This window comes from Phascolarctos cinereus, unplaced genomic scaffold (assembly GCF_003287225.1).
Source record: "Phascolarctos cinereus isolate Bilbo 61053 unplaced genomic scaffold, phaCin_HiC Scaffold_4;HRSCAF=312, whole genome shotgun sequence".
NCBI classification, from domain to species: domain Eukaryota; kingdom Metazoa; phylum Chordata; class Mammalia; order Diprotodontia; family Phascolarctidae; genus Phascolarctos; species Phascolarctos cinereus.
Window position 1 is genome coordinate 301,813,298 of NW_027555847.1, and position 18,471 is coordinate 301,831,768.

General features: G+C 36.7%; 1 protein-coding gene across 3 annotated transcripts in view; it reads left to right on the forward strand.

Moving 5' to 3' along the window:
• The window catches only part of TMEM161B (transmembrane protein 161B), a 109,705-nt gene that overhangs the window by 80,174 nt on the left and 11,060 nt on the right, over nt 1-18,471 (forward strand). For all 3 annotated transcript variants that reach the window (XM_021008104.2, XM_021008114.2, XM_021008125.2), the window contains 6 exons: nt 2,911-3,062; nt 3,670-3,730; nt 4,213-4,353; nt 7,147-7,260; nt 13,974-14,148; nt 16,858-16,954. In XM_021008104.2, the coding sequence (XP_020863763.1) occupies nt 2,911-3,062; nt 3,670-3,730; nt 4,213-4,353; nt 7,147-7,260; nt 13,974-14,148; nt 16,858-16,954 (740 nt within the window). The remainder of the gene's footprint in view (nt 1-2,910; nt 3,063-3,669; nt 3,731-4,212; nt 4,354-7,146; nt 7,261-13,973; nt 14,149-16,857; nt 16,955-18,471) is intronic.

Sequence of the window (18,471 nt, forward strand, 5' to 3'; positions counted from 1 at the left end):
ATGCATACTGTGGTATCAAATTACATTCTTTAACTCTAAATATTTTTAAATTATGTAGAGCATCTCATGAGTAAATTACCTTTGGTCTTATTTATGGTTTGTCCAAAGCTAGTAAATATCAGACGCTAGCACTTCCTGATATACCATACTTTTTCTCGTCTTTCAGGACACTCCCTAGATAGGTGAATTGACCAGGTTGTGGTAGGATTGTAAGAAGTTCACCACAGGGTGGCTTTGAATAAGAAATATAACTCTAATGGCTTACAGATTAAAGAAATTATTTTTAGTATGTTTTGAAGAGGCTTGCCCTCAGGTGTGTGTTACATGCTTGCCTTGGGGACATAAAAAAATGAAATAGAATGCAGTCTCTGCCTTTTGGAACTTCTATTAGCAGGATGCAAGTGCTGTACCAAGTGCTATTTCAGGTTCTGGGTGATTAAAGTGAGGAGGGCTGAAAACTGACATAGGACAGGCAGGGGTGTGTCAGGGAAGGATTCATTGAGAAGTAGCTCATCCTTTAAAGAATATGTAAGATTTAATCAGGCAGAGATGGAGGGGAGTGTGAGGTTATTGCCAGCATAGGGAACCGTGTGAGTAAAGTTATGGAGATAGAAAATGCTGAATGAGTTCAGAGAAAAGATCACCTGGTAGTAGGGGTAGGGTATAGTGTGAGTTGAATTTGGAAAGATACGGTGATGTCAGATTATGAGGGGCCAACAGAATAATGTATAATCAATCATCAGTCATTTGAAATTTAGGAACATATTTTCCTCAAAGAAACAATCTTTGGAATGATAGTGTTTGGGGTCCTAAACTATCATACATAATCTCTTAATAATGTAACTTAAAAGTGTTTGATCATTATAATGAAAATAATAGAAACTAATATTTTTACATAGTATTAAAATAATCAAGTTGGTAAATATCCATTTATCTTGAATGCTGGTACTTGGAAAAAAGATTCCTTTCAATGGAATATATTGCACTATGAATGGTAAAAATAGGAAAAAGAGCATAATATATGCACAATTTATTTGAGAATTAAAAATATATTAAGTGAGATGGTGGCTGCTGTCAGTCCAAGACATTTTGGTTTCTGTACAGAGATGCATATGGAAAAAGTAGCGATTTAAAAATAAGTGCTAAAATGAACCTCAGAAATAAATTTACAGTCAAATCACATTGTCAGTGACTTGATCAAAGTGGGTCATGATAGAGCCTGGACTAGAATCAGACATAGGTCAGTTGTTTGTGTTTTAATTTGGGCAATGTCTATATCATTGTGTTCACAAGCGTATTAAAAAAAAGTCTTATTTAATAGCTTTATAAAGGGTCAAGGAAGTCTCTTGGATTTTTAATTATGTGAATGGTAAAGAATTTGTCTGTTTTATGCTCTTGAGGTCATGGGCTCTCAGAGCCGAAAGGGGCTTTACTCAAAAGTTTTACAGATGAGGAAACTGAAGCCTTAGAAAAATGTGATTTGTCCACAGTTACATAGCTGGTTAGTTAATGGAACCAAGGTTGGAACTCCATTCCCTTAACTTTTTCCACTTCCATAATGGAAATAATCCTTACTTTGTGAAGGCATTGTTTCCTGAGTTGATTTCTAAGCTGGCTTATTTTGAACTCGAGTGTTTCCTTAGAAACAATGTTATAGTTAAGTTCCCAAGTTGTCTGAGCCCATAAGGTTAGAATATAAGACTAAAGGGGTAATAAAGACTGTTTCAACTGCATCTAACCCCTGAATATAGAATTGTCTCTATGGGAAAATTCATTGATTTCCAATTCTAGATACATGAATAAATACATCTCCCCTTGCTATAAGTAGAAGTTTCTTCTGTGCATAAATGTGATATGTTGTGCTAGAATTTGAAGTCTAACTCATAAATACTTTTGTGTTTGTATAGGTGTTTTTTTTCCTTTAAAGAAGATAGTATACTGTAGTGGAAAAAATCACTAGAGAAGCAGAAGGACCTGGGTTCTAGTCTAGGCTTTATCACTAGACTCACTTTGATCAGGTCACTGAAAGTGTGATTTGATTGTAAAATTATCTCTGAGGTTAATTTTAGCACCAATTTTTTTTTGTCTTAGGAACCCCTTTTTGCTATGAAAACTTAAAGCATAGAAAAGTGACTTGCTTAGAATCACACACATTAATTTGGAACTTATGTTTTCCATGTTTGCAGATTAAGCCATAGTGTCTCCAGATGTAAAACCTAAAATAGTTTCTCGACTGTGGGTTAAGGTAGATATCAGGATTGGAGACAGTGTGGTTTTGTGGAGTGCACTGATTTTGGAGTGAAAGGACTCAAGTTCGAATGCTAGTCTTTAACCTTGTCCTTGGGGAAAATCCCTTAGCCTTTGTGGGCCTCAGTTTCTTCCTACTAAAATGGGGGTGTTAGACTAAATGACCTGGAAGGCCGTGGACTTTCAGTTCTAAATTTTGCCTTCAATGCAGGAATTACTGATGATTTTCCTTAGCAGGCTCATGTGTTGCCTAGTATACTGAAGGCAAAGTAATTACACACCAGTGGAAAGAAAATCTTTAGTTTCCTAAAAAGGCTCCTTTCCTGGTCTTTCATGTCTCCAAGAACCTATTGCATACAAATTAATATAGTAACCTATAGCACAATATGATAATCCTTTGAATTTTAATGTCTACTCTATTTGTCCAAGGACAGTATTGCTACTGTTTATGCTCTTTCCCTAAGTCAGGGCTATTCTAAACCATACTTGAACCTGCTGTATTCTTTAATGTTACATTCTGCTTCCTGGGAGAATGGCCAGATTTCCACAGTATGTTGTAGAGGGTGTTGAAATTCTAATGGCATTTCAGGTAGCATAAAATGGTACTACTGTTGGACTCCACAAAGTTGTTCCTTTTTTTTCCTGAACTTTTTATTCCTACAGCAAGGTACTGTTTTCGTTGACTACACACTATTTCAAAGTAGAAGAAGGAGGTGAAAGATCAGTTTGTGTTACCTTTGGATTTTTTTTCTTTGTCAAAGCCATGGCAATCTTGATTGTTACTGAAAACTACCTAGAATTTGGACTTGAAACAGGTAATCAGTGCTTTGAACTATAGATGAATACACACACACACACACACACACACACACAACGCACACACACGTGTATATATGTATATATATGCATATATATAAATTAATTTGTCACCTTCCCCCCCATCTATATTAAAATAACTTTAATGTTTCAGGTGTACTTTTAATTCCTTCATGTTTGAAATGTATATGTCCCATTTTAAAAGGCACAATTTATTTACTATTCATTGTTTTTAAAAAGAATCCAGTCTTCATTGTGCAATATTTGCTTTGTTGATATTATTTGCTTACCTTTCATTTTTAATCCACACCCCGAAACTTTCTTACAGTTAAATGTTTCTGTGATACAAAAAAAATTAAACAAATTCCTGAAGAATTAATGCAAATTTTATTCACGTTCATGGAATGTACAAATATCAAAGGGATGTTTTCAAAGACTGTTCCTGTTAATAACCAAATTTTATTGCATTGTGGCATACTAATTAGCACATGAAAGAGCTAAGCTAGACACTTGAAAATTTAAGATGCTGTTTTTCTAGCATTTTATTTCCAAAGAAAGATTCTGTATTTTGTCCCTGATAAGAATAATCCATTTCTTTTCCTACAGGTTTTACAAATTTTTCAGAAAGTGCGATGCAGTTTCTTGAAAAGCAAGGTTTAGAATCCCAGTAAGTTTTGGAAAATTTTAAGGATAAAATCCAAATATTTTAGCTGAAAATTAAAATTTATATTTTTGGGAAGGAAGCCTCCTTTCTGGTGTCATCTTTGTTGCTTTGCCTGTTTTCTGAAAACTTTATCTTCTAAAAACAGAGAAGTTGCATTATTATTTTTGCCCTTAGACTTTGCATCTATCTACCATTATTAATCTTGTTTACTTGCTTTTGTTTTGGCCTTTCCAAATTCAAACAGTTCTGACTAGAATTCACTTTCTCTGATGTTTTCTCTTAAATGCTTTCTGCCAATGAAAATTTTAACCAAAGTCATAGTTGCCTTTATCACTACCATTATCTTAAATTAGAAGTTTACCTGAATCTGTTGTAAATTTTGTGGTTGTGATTATTAAATGTAGTTTATGGGATAAATTGATAAGAAAAAGGAAATTTATAAAGTCACTTAAGGAAATATTGATGAAGCTTTTCATTTTTTTTAGGGGTCCTGTGTCTAAACTTACTTTCAAATTTTTCCTGGCTATTCTGTGTTCACTTATTGGTGCTTTTTTGACTTTCCCTGGGTTGCGGCTGGCTCAAATGCATCTGGATGCCCTGAATTTGGCAACAGAAAAAATAACACAGTAAGCGGAAAATGTACATAAGCACATGCAGATAAATATATGTTTTTCATCTTAATGCAGGTATATGCAATTTATTGTAATGAAAATTAATAATGAAGTAATCATTTGATCTACTTAGACTGTACTTCGTATTTCTTCTACAAGTTGAACACCCTTTTTACCTTTATTTTTGTTAGTGCAGTGTATTTCAAAAGCTTTTTGCCCTCTCTCTGCCCTTCCAAATACATTTTGTTCTTTGAGATGAATATAAAAGACGCAAATACATATTTGTGCTTTTATTTAAATTGTTAATACTCACAGTGACATGATCACTAAACATTAGTTTGGAGGCGTATGTATTTTACTTTCTTAATCTAAGCACGTGATTTTTTTCTTAACTTTTATGTTCAGCACCAAATACGCTAAAACCTTAGTTAAGAGTACAAGAAATCACTTTTATTGAGGATGTTGATAACATAATTTAAGTTGTTGGTATTCCATAATCTTTTAAAAATATTAATCAAATTATTGCTCTAAATTACACTGTTGCTATTTGGTTTGTGGCCCTGCACTGTTGTGTGTCACTGAACACTTTTTTAGTTTGAGATGTTTTACTGAATTTCTAAAATAGTTCATGAAGCTCATTACGCTCTGCTCTCTGATTATCAATAGATTTTTCTTTAATTCCTCTGGAAAAAAGGTGGCTATTTGTATACAGTTCCATTTATATATGGGTCCAAGTTTCCTTCTAGTCTTCTTTTTTTCCTGCAGTGGAAGCCCAAAGTTGAAAATGTTCCATTTGATCTATTTATTTACAATCATTAGGATCCTCTGAGTAATTCATATTTCCTAACATTCCTCATCTGTAACACCCTGTATTTAATGATGGTGCTTCTTTACAGTCTTTTCTTAGGGAGATGAGCATTCATATCTCTTTTACCTGTGTCATTTTCCTTTATTTAATTTTGACAGTCCTTTTGTTTTGTTTCTCCCACCTCCACTTTTCTGCATATGCTTTGTGTGTGGGTGTACTTATTCCCACCTCCCACCACACACCCCTTCATCCCCTTTTATTTCCTCCTTTTACTCAGCATGCTCTTGGCTACATCCTGCCTTTCTCCCACCACCCGTCTCTCTAATGGCTTCTTTTAAGAAAAAACCTGATTCTCCCCCTCCACTCTACACACACACTTCAGTCCACTAACCCCAGCGTTATGATTTAAATAAGCTGAAAAGGGTGGGTGGAGGGGAGCCCTTCACAAGCTACTGAAACTGCTGTGGGCTGCTCCTTGATACTATAGTGTTCCCTAGCAACACTGCATACCTAATACTGCCTCTTTCTTTGGCTAAGCCCACTGCCTTACTCAGACTGCTGGATGAAAGAACACTTCATAAAAATATTTAAGCATTTATTATTTTTTGTGGACATTTTAGTGGCCCTTGGAATTAAATGTGGTTTTGTAAAGATCCTGCTTTTGGGTGCTTGGGAATTTTTTTTGGGGGGAGGAGGGGCTTTTGGTTTGCTGCAGCCCTTTCCCGAACACCCCCACCCCCCATTGTGTTACAGCACTCTGCCTAGATATAAGGGGTGTGGGCATGCTAGCCTGGCTTTGAGAGGAGCGTGACTGGCACAAAGACGTTGTTACCCTCATGGCGGGCATTGGCTTTTACTAGGCTTAGAAGGCTATGGCCAAACTTTTACCTTTTTACTGTCAGGTGTTCATGGTTTCTTAACTCAGACACTGTTCCCCACACAATTGATTATCATTTTCAGATACAGTGATATTAGAGCCACCCCTTTTAATTTTAAAAATGGTTCTTTGAACCCCCTCAATTTTAGCCATTCAGGGTAGTTGACAATAAAACCAGTACCTGTAAAATAATAGAACTGTTCTAAAGAATTTGCCTTTGTTCTGAAATAACAAAAAAATCTTTTCCAACCATCTGTCCCTATGGGATAAAAATTCTGAGTACAATTAACAATGAAGTTACAGCTATGAACTGAAACCCTTTGCTGTATTGGGAATATTGCCTTGTCAGAAATGAAATAAATTTCCTTGATTTGTATAGGATATGAAAATTAATTTCAGGTATGTTTTTAATGATCCAAGAAGAAATGAAAATTTGTGAATCACATATGATTTTGATAATGTGATTTAAAGTTTTTACATGACCATTATATACTGAAGGGATTCTAATTTAAACAGTGTTTCACTCTGGTTTGTCTGCCATATGCCTTATAGAATAGTATTATGGACCTCTCTACTCACTCCACTTAAATGGATATAACTTTCTCCTCTATAATGAGAAGACACGTTCTTTTAGCTGCATCAAGTGTAAAAAACTGACTTCTGTACATCTCAGAATTCACTGGGGTCATTGAACACTTGATTCAAAGAACTGCTCATGGAGCTTTTCATTGAATCTGAGAGCAAGGATAGCAGGAAGGGGGGTGGTGGAAAGAGTATAAGACCAAGAGACTGGGGTGTTCTCAGCCCAGTTCTGCCCCTGAGCAGCCGTGTGACCTTCGCTGTCTATCCTTTCTGAATTTCAGTTCCCTAAGCATGTAGTGATGATAAGGCCTTCCATATTTCTCTCACAAAATTATTGTGAAGATCAAATGAAATCAGGTGTTAACACATTCTGGGGAAAAATAAAGCAATGTATATAGCATGGTGGTGGTGGTATTAGTATTAGTGGAGTCCAGAGTATCAGCAATAAATTCTCAACTTCAATCTGACTCAAGTTTTCCATAGGTTATTAGCAGCATTTGTTCTCTTTCTGTATTCATGATAATTTTTTATGTGCTTTCAGAACATTACTTCACATAAACTTCTTGGCACCCTTATTTATGGTTCTGCTGTGGGTAAAGCCAATCACCAAAGACTACATTATGAACCCAACTTTGGGTAAAGAAAGTGTTCCTTTGTAAGTAACATTCTTTTTCGTATTTTAAAATAATCATTCATAAGATTTTCTGATTGATTTTGTTCAGTTGCATATTTTGTATAATAAAATACTATTTTTGACCTATTATCATTGAAATGCTATTTTAATGAAAATTATTAGAAAAATTTACTTTAACAAAAAAGATAATAGTCAAGAAAAATGTTATTTAAAAGGTTTGCATAATTGATATTTCACTTAGTGAAGGTAAACATAGGTCATTTGATGTGGCATATAGGTCATTGTGATTAAAGTCACAAACTATTAGATTTCATTGGTCCCAAATTTAGTGTTCTTGCAATGTGAAAAAAAAAATAGCACCATTATCCAGCCATAGCAGGTTCTTAAATTAAGGAATTTGGAGTGAAATAATATAATTTAAAACTGCTTGCAATGTGACTAGAGCACATAGATACTGGATCAGTAAGACCATATTATGACTATACTTCCCTTAGGTTTAGGTTTTGTCCTGGAAATACATTATAGATGATTAGAGTTGTTTTTGTTTTTAATAGCATCTGTGTTATTTAAAGTTAAAACAGTACTTTTTTTAATTATCCAGTTTTACTATAGCTTCATTGGTCGTTTTAAAAACTCAGGTGCCAGGTGCATTACCATTTGCATTGCTTGTCTGTAAAGTGAAAAGGTTGGAGTAGATGACTTGTGAGGGCCCATTTAGGTTTAGATTCTGTGTCCTAAGGCCAGAGGAAATCTTAAACTCTATGTGGGAAGGTACTATGTCTCATCTAAACTTTGTGCCTAGTGAGGTACTCTGTATGCAATGGGCTCTTAGGAGATATTTCCTTAATGAATGATCTTGTTCCTAATTCAGAATTTTCCATTCTTGTTTGTAACTTGGTCATTGGAGTTGAAATTATCCAATCTTCTCCAATCAGTTTCTCCAAGTTCTAGTGAAAGGAGATGGGAGAAGGGTAGTAGAATGTTGATTTTCTCTTCAACTGTGTATTTAAATTGTAAGAAGGACAGTATCACAGCAGAAGATATGGGATCTTTCCTTTTATCTCTTTCTCAGCCTCTACATCCATCTCATTGTTTCTTGACCCAAGCTTCCCAAACATTGCAAGTGAAACTAAACTCTCACCTCTGTTCCACCCTTGATTGACTTTCTCCAACTGTCAGACAGTTCCATTAAGGAATTAGACAGAGACAGTAAGGTTTATTTAAAATTCACAGCCCACATGGTAGATTGTGAAAGGACCCAGGCAGGCAGCCTATCAATCAGGATTGCAGGGTGGTAGAAGAAGTGACAGATTCCTCTTCTGTCATATAGGCACAATAATTTCTAGGAAGTCCTTTGTTTGCAATTAAGAACAAAATTGGTTGTAATATAGATTCAAGCCTGAAATGGATTCAAATATTTATGTATTCGTTTGGTAGCAATATTAGTTATTTAAGTAAACCAAGTCCATATACCTATATGAAGAAATCCAGAAGGCGGTACTGCGACAAAAAAAAACGCCACTGTACAAACACATACCTATGTGTATATGTGAGTATTGTTTGTGTTTATATGCATACATGTCACACACATACATATATGTATGGATGGATATAAAAGTGTCTATTCTAAATACTTCCTGCCAAGTTCTCAGGAATGATTGATAGAGGATTGCTTTGCCTTAATTCACTATACCTCTCCATCCTACACCTAGCTAGGGCTCTTGAGATCTAGTGCAGAATCAATTTAAGCTGCTTACTAAATATTTGTTAGTAATAGTTAAGCAGCATGATACAGTAGGAAAGAGAATTAGATTTGGCATCAGAGTACCTGGGTTCATGACTTAGCTCTGCCACGTAGTACCTGTATACATTTAGGCAAGTTCCTTAATCACTGTGCCCTCAGTTCCCTCATCTATAAAATGAAGGAGATTAGACTAGGTGATCTCTGAAGACAGCGTAGCTCCAAACCCCAGGAGACTATATAATACTGTACCATCTCATTTGATCCTCTTCTAAACCAGTGCTGTTAAACTTAAGTAGAAATGGATCCCTGCTGGCCCATATGTTGACTTAGAAAATCACAAGTTGACATTATCTGTGTTGTTATCTATGTATTGTATTTTTATTTATTTTGTTAAACATGTTAATCTGATAGGGCCTCAGGGGCTTGTGAGTCTAGCCTCCTGTTTGATACCTCTGCTGTAAACAACCCTATCAGGTAAATTATGCAAATACTCTTATCCTCATTTTACTGATTAGCAAAGTGGACTCTTAAAAGAGATATATAAGTGGCCGAAGGGCTGTGAACCCAGATCTGCCTTCCAAATCCAGTTCTCTTTTCCACTGTATCATGCTACTACCTTAGTGGATGATTCGCTCTGGGTCCACATTTTTCTGAGCACTATAAATTAGGTTATGTAAACCATATGGCTATACACAAGACTAAGACTTTTTTAGTATTTGTCGAGGTCTCTTTTCATAGCTTACAAAAGGAGGTCCTATTTTCAGGACAGCTAAGTGGTTCAATAGAGTGCTGGGACTGGAATCAGGAAGACTCATCTTCCTGAGAGCAAATCTGGCCTAAGACACTTACTAACTATGTGACCCTGAATAAGTCACTTAACCCTGTTTGCCTCAGTTCTCATCTGTAAAAATGAGCTGGTGAAGGAAATGGCAAACCACTCCAGTTTCTTTGCCAAAGGAAAAAAAAAGCCCACACGGTGTTACAGAGAGTCAGATACGGCTCAACAACATTTTCTAACTATCTTGTTGCATTCCCTTTATGTATACTATCAGCTCTACTTCCTGTCATTGTCAGTACACTTTTTGCAATAGTTTTTTATTACAAACTTAGTGAACGTCAGCAAATGCCATCATTTCAGTATATTGAAGTCGAGAAAAAAAAGCTCTTGAAGTTATGAACTATAACTTTTCAGTGTTCTTCTACCACCACACTTAATCTCATTGTTTTTCTTTATCTCATTTGGTCTGACCTATAGACCAGCTGATCTATCCTCTCTATTCTTTCACTTTCCCTCTCTCTCTGAATCCACTGGCATTTCATGACTATAATCTTTTTTTCTAGCCATGGTCTTTGATTATTTTATTTACACAAATATGTGTTCATAAGTTTCTGTCTTATCAATTTGGTTTTCAATCTCCCCAATTCCATGCCTGAAGGAAGAAGTTACTGAGTTTTTATTTATTTATTTTAAATTATTATTCCAGTTGTGTTTATTTTGCTATTTTTATAGAGACTCATTTTTACACATTTTTTGGTTTTAATTTATTGGTTTATACTTGATGTGCCCTGAAGCACTTTGATAACCTTGAGAAAGTCTCAGAAAATAGAATGAACCGAATCAAACAGAGATCCAGTCCAACATGAATTCTGCTAGCTGGCTGGTCAGGTCCTTTCCAACCCCCCACTTTGTATTGTGATTCTGTGATTCTACTTAATTACAAGAAAGAGCCAGTTAAATTTCAGTTGACCCCCATGAATTAGGATTCACTCTGTCAGATGTGGCTCTAGCCCTAAACCTGAAACATTTCAGGGTCTAAGAAGCCTGGGAGTACCAGATAAGTTAGGACCCAAGCATTTAGGTTCTTCTAGCCCAGCAACTCTCAAACTTTTTTGCTCCTAGGACCATTTTACAGTATTAAAATTTTTTGAGGATCTCCTGTTTATGTGGATTATGTCTATCAATATTTACCATATTAGAAATGCAGATGCTTGATATTATTATGATAAATAGTTTTGATCTCGAAGACCCTTTGAAAGGGTCTTATGAATCCTGGGACTGCACTTTGAGAAAAACTATTCTGGACCATACCATAATTATATTGCTGTTGTGTTGAAAGCAGTTGAAAAGCCCCTTCCCCTTCCTCTGAACCTCCTGCAGAGGAAGAACATCAAGATTTTCTTGTGGTTTCCAGGGTCCTTGGGAAGAGGGTGATTCAGTATTAGTCTGAGCTTCTAAAAGGCACTGCTAGGAGAAGTTGGCTTTCAAAACTGTAGGAAGTGAGGTTCTCTAGATACATGAATTACTAGAATACTAGATGACTCCAAAGTGAAATCCAAAGTTACTCAAAAGAGATTGCCATAGTAGAAAACCCAAATGGATGAAAGACCCACTTAATTTCAAATTATGACATTCATTAGATAGACCATGAAGTTAGTTCATCAGTACATGTATATCTTAGATTGGTACCGCAATGGAAGATGAGCTGAGCTTAGAATTGAGTAGTAGAAGGACTTGGAGCTTAATTGCATTGGGAAAATTACATAGTATTTTCAAAGATTCTAAGCTTCAGAAGTCCTTTGTTTTAATACCAATATTTTCTCAGTAAATATGTAGGCTGCAAATCAGTTATCGCAGAAAAATAAAATTTCATTTGACTCAGACACATTGTGAGCTTTACTACATTAATCGCAATGACTTGAGCATAAGAAGTATCACAAAAGGCATCATCATCATCAAGGGTATGTATTATTGGAAAAGATGGTAGTCCATCTGTGTGATGAATAGCTTCATTGTGGCACTGCTACTGAAATACATAAATGGATCCATTATCATGACCTATCTATACCTGCTCATCATGTGTCTTCCCATAAATTTCACACAACATTTCTACCCAGTGAGCTGGGGACCTTCCTCACTTCCTCTTGACATCTTGAAGAGACTAGTGGAGCTCACACACTGTCCACCACTGATCTTACCATGCAACCAGCCCATATGATTTTTGATTACATATTTCTTTCATGACATTTATTACTTATTCCTCCAGTGATTCCTATTTGTTATGTGTTGAAGTCTGCTCCCCACCACACATTTCTCCATTGCCCTCTGAGGATATTAATTTTTAATTCTTAAAAGAGACTGTTTTGTTCTGTGATTCACAGACATACAATACCTCCAATAGAATATTGTTATTTAAAATTGACTTTGGAGTTATTAAAGGAGTTTTGTAGTTTCCCAAAGCAATCCAGCTTCCTCCCTTTTTTCCTGTTTTATTCTAGGTCCAAATTGTTCTCCATTTGCAGTATCTATACAGATATACATTGATGAATTCTAAAAGTTGTCCAACTAACTGCATCATAATCAAAACAGTAGTTGTTCTTCACTTATTTGATTTTTCCTATAAAAATAAATGCCTAGTGAATTGAATTCTGTTGTTGGGTCAGAATCTTGGTTTAGATCTCTGCCAGGAAGCTCTGCAACATTCCAACTAGCATTCTGCCTGTCATCCACAAATGGAAGCATCCAGAGGACTGTTGTTAATATGGATAAAATATTAAAAGAATTAAAGAAAGACTGTTAGAATGTTGGGTAAACACTTCCTTCTCCCATGGACAGGATGTGCATAGAATGAGAAAGTGAGGTTGGGTTGCATCAGTGGAGGGAAGATGAGCGCTAATGAAACCACAGATCAACTGCAGTACAAGTACAAATGATGACCTATGGTTTTCTTAATCTTGAGGATAAAGTGATAATATGTGTAAAACACTTTGCAAACCATAACAAGGCAAATAAATGTTAGTTATTAAAGTCTACATGCACTTATTAAGCTCATACAGTGTTGCAGGCACTGTACAAACTGCTGGAGATACAAAGAAAGCCATTTCCCCCACCAAAAACAAAAGCCCAGTACCTGCTCTCAAGGAGCTCATAATCTAATGGGGAAGACAGCCAAGTACAAACAAGATATAAGCATGATAAAAGAGTTCCTGAGAATAAGGTCAGTGAAGGGGCACATGGAGATGGAAGAGGCCAGGAGGCGTCAATACCCATATTAGATGATTCCTCTCTTAGCTGTAAGCCGGGTGGAGCCAGTCTTGTACCTTTCCGATGAGGGGGAAGTGTGACAATATCAGCACAGTGAGGGGCTTTTGGGGTTTCCAGCTGGATGTTGTCTACCCTGGCATAGCTCAGCAATGATTAGCATTGCAACTATAGCCTGCAACCCTGATGATGTCTTTGACTTTAACTTTTAAAGTGGCAGCCTCCCATGCCAATCCCTTTCTACCTCCAGTGGGTGGGCACAGACAGCATTGGTATCCTTGAGTGTTCTACAGACCGTCAGCCCCATTGACCTTTCCCCCAATGTGCACACGTGCGCGTGCACGCACGCGCACACACACACACACAGAGTAAACCCACAGACTGCATTCTTTGCTATATGCACAAATGTGTACACACCAGCTCAGATGTACAAGCACATAGGCCATCACACATACATCCATACATGCAAAAGATATATACCTACATGAGCATTCCTATGTTTCCTCCCCCAACCCTGCTCAATATAATATTAAATTATATTGGAATAATTCTAACAGAGGGAATTACAGATAGACACTAAAATATTCATCTAATCCATGAGTTTATTAAAATGGAAACACTTACAAATGGACTAGTGGTGTTTTTATATAAGAGGAAAGAAAACAGAGTAAGCTACATTTTGAACAAGGGTGTTTTTCATTTGAGATCATGAAATCTGATGTTGAGGTGATCAAATCACACTTCAGAGTTGTTGTCTTCCCAATGTCTGACTTTAGCATCTCTGGTTAATTAAGAGAACCCCATTACAGAAGATTTTGCTGTAGAATGTTAAGGTTCTGCAGGCTGCTGTCCTTCCCCTTCTCCTCAGGGTCCATGTGTGCTCAGGTACCCACAATGAAAAGTAACTCCACTGACCTTTGACAACACTTTATCACTTTGTTTAATCTGCAGAATGACAGAGACTACATTTGATACTGTGCGACTGTGGTTGATAATCCTGCTCTGTGCTCTGAGGTTGGCTCTGATGCGCAATCACCTGCAAGCTTACCTGAACTTAGCCCAGAAGTGTGTGGATCAAATGAAGAAGGAGGCTGGACGAATAAGCACTGTTGATTTACAGAAAATGGTAAATATTTTGATGGAACTAGACAGTGTCCTTGTTATTAAAAAAACAGACTCAATTCACTTACAACACTAATCATATCTCACAAGTTGATTTTCTTCTCAGTATACACAAGAGAATTCAATTCACTAGGCATTTATTAAGTGATTTCTGTATGCCAAGTGCTGGGCGAGGCACTGGCAGTGCAAAGACAAAAGCTGAACATTCCCTGTTCACTCTGAACACTCCCTTAAGGAGTCTGCCTTCTATCAGGAGAAAACAGTAATGTACACAAATTATTAAATTACACACACACACACACACACACACTACAAAAGTCACTTTTGGGGAGGAGTAGACATCTGGGGAGATCAAGAAAGGCCTTTGATTGGGGGGAAAGGGTAGCATACCACTAAGGAGGGAGGGAAGATTAATCACCCTGTCCCAACTTATATCATCAAATGAGCTGAATAAAGGAAAAAGTAGAGAAAGCACCAACTTAACCAGATATCCTTCTCAGTCCTTACAGTTGCTAGAGCCTTCGCTTCTCAGATTATCTCCCATCTGCTCTGTACCTGCATATACCTATTTATGTACTTACACGTTCCCCAATGAGAAGAGAAGTTTCTTAAAGGGAGGGGTCATTTGCACTTTCTATGAATTTTCAACACTTAGCATAATTCCTGGCTCATAGTTGGTTGGTCGTTGTCCTTCATTCTCAGAGAAGACCTAAATGACAGTAAGCTGTTAAAGTCGTTACAATGCGTCTGACTGTGACTGATCAGACCAGTATGAGCTCAGAATGCTCTACCATAGGTCAAGCACAAATAGTACCCATGAATGTTTGGTGTGGATTCTCTAAATTTGCACTTCTCACATTTCTTTTGAGCTACTTCAGTTCTGCTTTGCTCATACTGCATGGCATCTTCTCTGATGAGGGCACGCCATGCGGGGTGGTCCTGTGCCAGTGTCTCGCATGTTACAGATTTAGTTCCAAAGTTGTCAGGAGAGACCTTAACAGTGTCCTCGTATCCCTTCTTTTGACCACCGTGTGAGCACTTGTTTCACTCATTGGTGACTGGGAAAGCATGAGAGCATCGTCCATTATCCAGAACCTGGGCAAACATGTTGTGAAATTGACGTACAATACTGATGAACTTCTCCAGGCAGCCAAATTTTGACTCTGGCAAGAATTTTGCCAGCAGTGACGAAAAAGAGACCCCCTCTGTGATTGTCACAGGGCAGTCTATTTCCTTTACCGAGATGGACATCCTTGTCTAGAGAGGCATCCTTGAATTCCTGAGGGATAACCTCTTGCCATATAACCCAGAAAATTTCAGTCAGTTTTTGCGTGAGCAATGGACCCCCCCCACACACACACACCTAGTAAGTCTCAGCTGGAATAGAGTCAACACCAGGTGCTTTGCCACATGAAAGGAGCCTAATGGCATTCAAAACCTCTTCTTCAGTTGGAACTTCAGCTAGGAAGGGATTGACTTCAACCTGAGGTAAACAGTCTGAGGCTTCAGCATTGATTGATGGTGATCTGTTGAGAACACTAGGGAAGTGTTCACACAGTAAGAGCTTAGTAAAATACTTACTGATTGTCAATTAATTGAGATGTTGTTTGTAAGGGAGATAGAATAGTCCAAAATTAAGTCATGAGAAAACCAAACAGCAGACAGCAGCATCTCCAAAGTCATCTTGCTGTATCGATCACAGAACAGGAAGTTAAGAATCTGGTCTTATCTCAAGCATGAGTGTTTTACCCAGTTGAAACTGCTGTGAGTGTGGCAGCCTCAGAAAGAAGCAGTCTCAGAATCTCTATATTTTACTGTTGTTGACAACAGGTTGATTCCATGATGTTGCGTCCTTTAGGCTAGAACCAGTTCCCAAATACTCAACTCCACTGGGGACTTTTTCAGTAAATAAGGACTTATTATTTGGTAATTCTCAAAACTAAAGTCATAAACGAAAATCATAACTTGATCTGTATGCTAGGTAGTAGAAAAATAAAAAGCTTCCATTATTGTTCCTAGTTCCACCTTCCCTGGTTTTAAGTGTCTCAAGATAGAGAACCTTTTAACACTATGCAGAATAGGTCTTTATCCAGTCTTTCTGACTTACAGAGTAAGAAATATTTGTTTTTAGGGTTAGAATTATACACACACACACACACACACACACACACACACACACGGTTTATGGTGAGAAACCCAAAGAAGAAAAAATGTGAGCAATACAGTTTCTCACCTCATGGTAGAAACAAAAAGAGTGAGCTACTCTCCATTTTTGAGTTTCATAGTTTCCCCATCTACCCCTATTAACGGTTATATGAATCCTGTACCCTTTTTTTTTTCTTTCCCGTAGTCCCATCTTAATCACGATTTGACCATAAGGAGTACTTGGGTTAATTTCCAAATATCAAGTACACCTACTCCATTAACATGGCTTTTCAGAGATGTCAACATAAGGGATTTTTCACCTCATTTTCTGTTGTTTCCATAAGAAAAACAATGAGTTTTGTCTCCATAAGAAAAGCAATAAGTGAGTTTTAAAAGTAACTTTTTATATATTTTTAAAAGCCAATACAAGAATCTGTGATCCTTTTGATCTTTTTTGAAATGCAATATTTGAAGCAATTGTAATATTGTGAAAATTTGTAAGTTTAGTGTGATAGTTGCATTAAGGTTCTCTGCATCATCAGTCACTCAAGATTTTTGCTGTTTTCAGGTGGCGAGAGTGTTTTATTACCTTTGTGTAATCGCACTGCAGTACGTGGCACCTCTGGTCATGCTGCTCCACACAACCCTGCTTTTGAAAACACTAGGTACGCATGACACAGCCATGATTTTTGTATTCACGCTAGCTATGTTGGATTAATAACACACTGACATGGAAATATGGAGAGTATGAGTGCCCTCAAGCACCCATTTCAAAAAACTCTGTATTCTAAAAAGCAGGAATAACTGTTAGCATAAAAAATTGTTTCATCTACTTGTCTTTGAAAACTCAAGATCATAAAGTTTTGAAGTTTCATGCCTAACTTCTTATTCTCCATGCTTTGTGTTTATATCTTTAAGAGGATTATCATCCTATTAATTCTTCAGTTTTAAATGACTTCATTGGTCATTATTGGTCACTGTTACATATTATTCATCTTAATTTGTATGTAGCAAGAGGATGGATCTCTTAAAAACTCGTTACTATATTTAAGTTGCTATTGATGTTTTAAAAGTTAAACAACTTTCCACCAGGTGGAATACTGAGTTACACTATACGGAATGTTTATTTGAACTAAGTTAGCTTTATTGTCTCTCATTTGTACACTTCGTTCTAGGCAATTCCTGATGAGAGGATTAGAATTCAGCACTAAAAAGTGTGAAGTCTCCCTAGTGTTGTGTCCCCTTGGCTTTGCTGATTAGATTGATAACCTGTTATCTGATGGGTTCATCAGGAGGGGTGTTTGGAGAGACCAAAAGAAGCAAATGAGTGCTGTGTGAATGGATTTCATAGATAACCTGAGAAACCGAGAGATACAATATAGAGAACAGATAGTTGTAAATACAAAACTCTTGAGTGTATGATGAAAACTTTCCGAAAGTTGTTATTAGCTGCTAGCATTGACTTTGCTAATTATTTCTTTTTAAAAATGTTACTGTGATATTGAGAGCTTATCATAGAATAGTGAGGACTTTTAAGAAGCCACCTAATCTATCCTCCGCCTTGCATGTTACAGCTAAAGCTGTGGTTGGTTATTAACTCTGAAGAGTCGTAGTTTTCTGGTCAGTCAGCAAGACCCAGCTTCTAGTCCCACTTCTGATGCATACTAGCTAGTTTACTCTGGTTAAGTCACTTAATGTACTATGATCCTCCTTTTTTGGCATCTGTGAAATTGGGAGGGATTGTCTTCGGTGACTATTTTATAGGCTTGTTATGAAGGCCAAATAAAATAATAAATGCATGTTGTTTTTTAAGCCATAAAATATTATAAATGTTAGTAATCATCATCATCATCATTATTATTGTAGCCATGCTCGTCATTAAGAAAATACATTTTTTCATTATCTTACCATATTTTAGTTTCCAGAGGATTATAGATTCAGAACTGACCTCAGAGGTCATCCAAGTCCAGTCCCCTCATTTTATAAATGAAGAAATTGAAAAGGTTTCAGGAATTTAAAAAGATGAAGTGACTGGCCCCATGTTGATTAGAAATCAATTCAGAAATTTTTTTGTGTGTGTTTTACTTCCGAGGTCATATTGTATGTAGTCTTGTCATTTACTCAGGTTCAGTGACAATTTTTATTAAGGGAATGTTACTGATTGCTCTTTGTTTTAATTTTT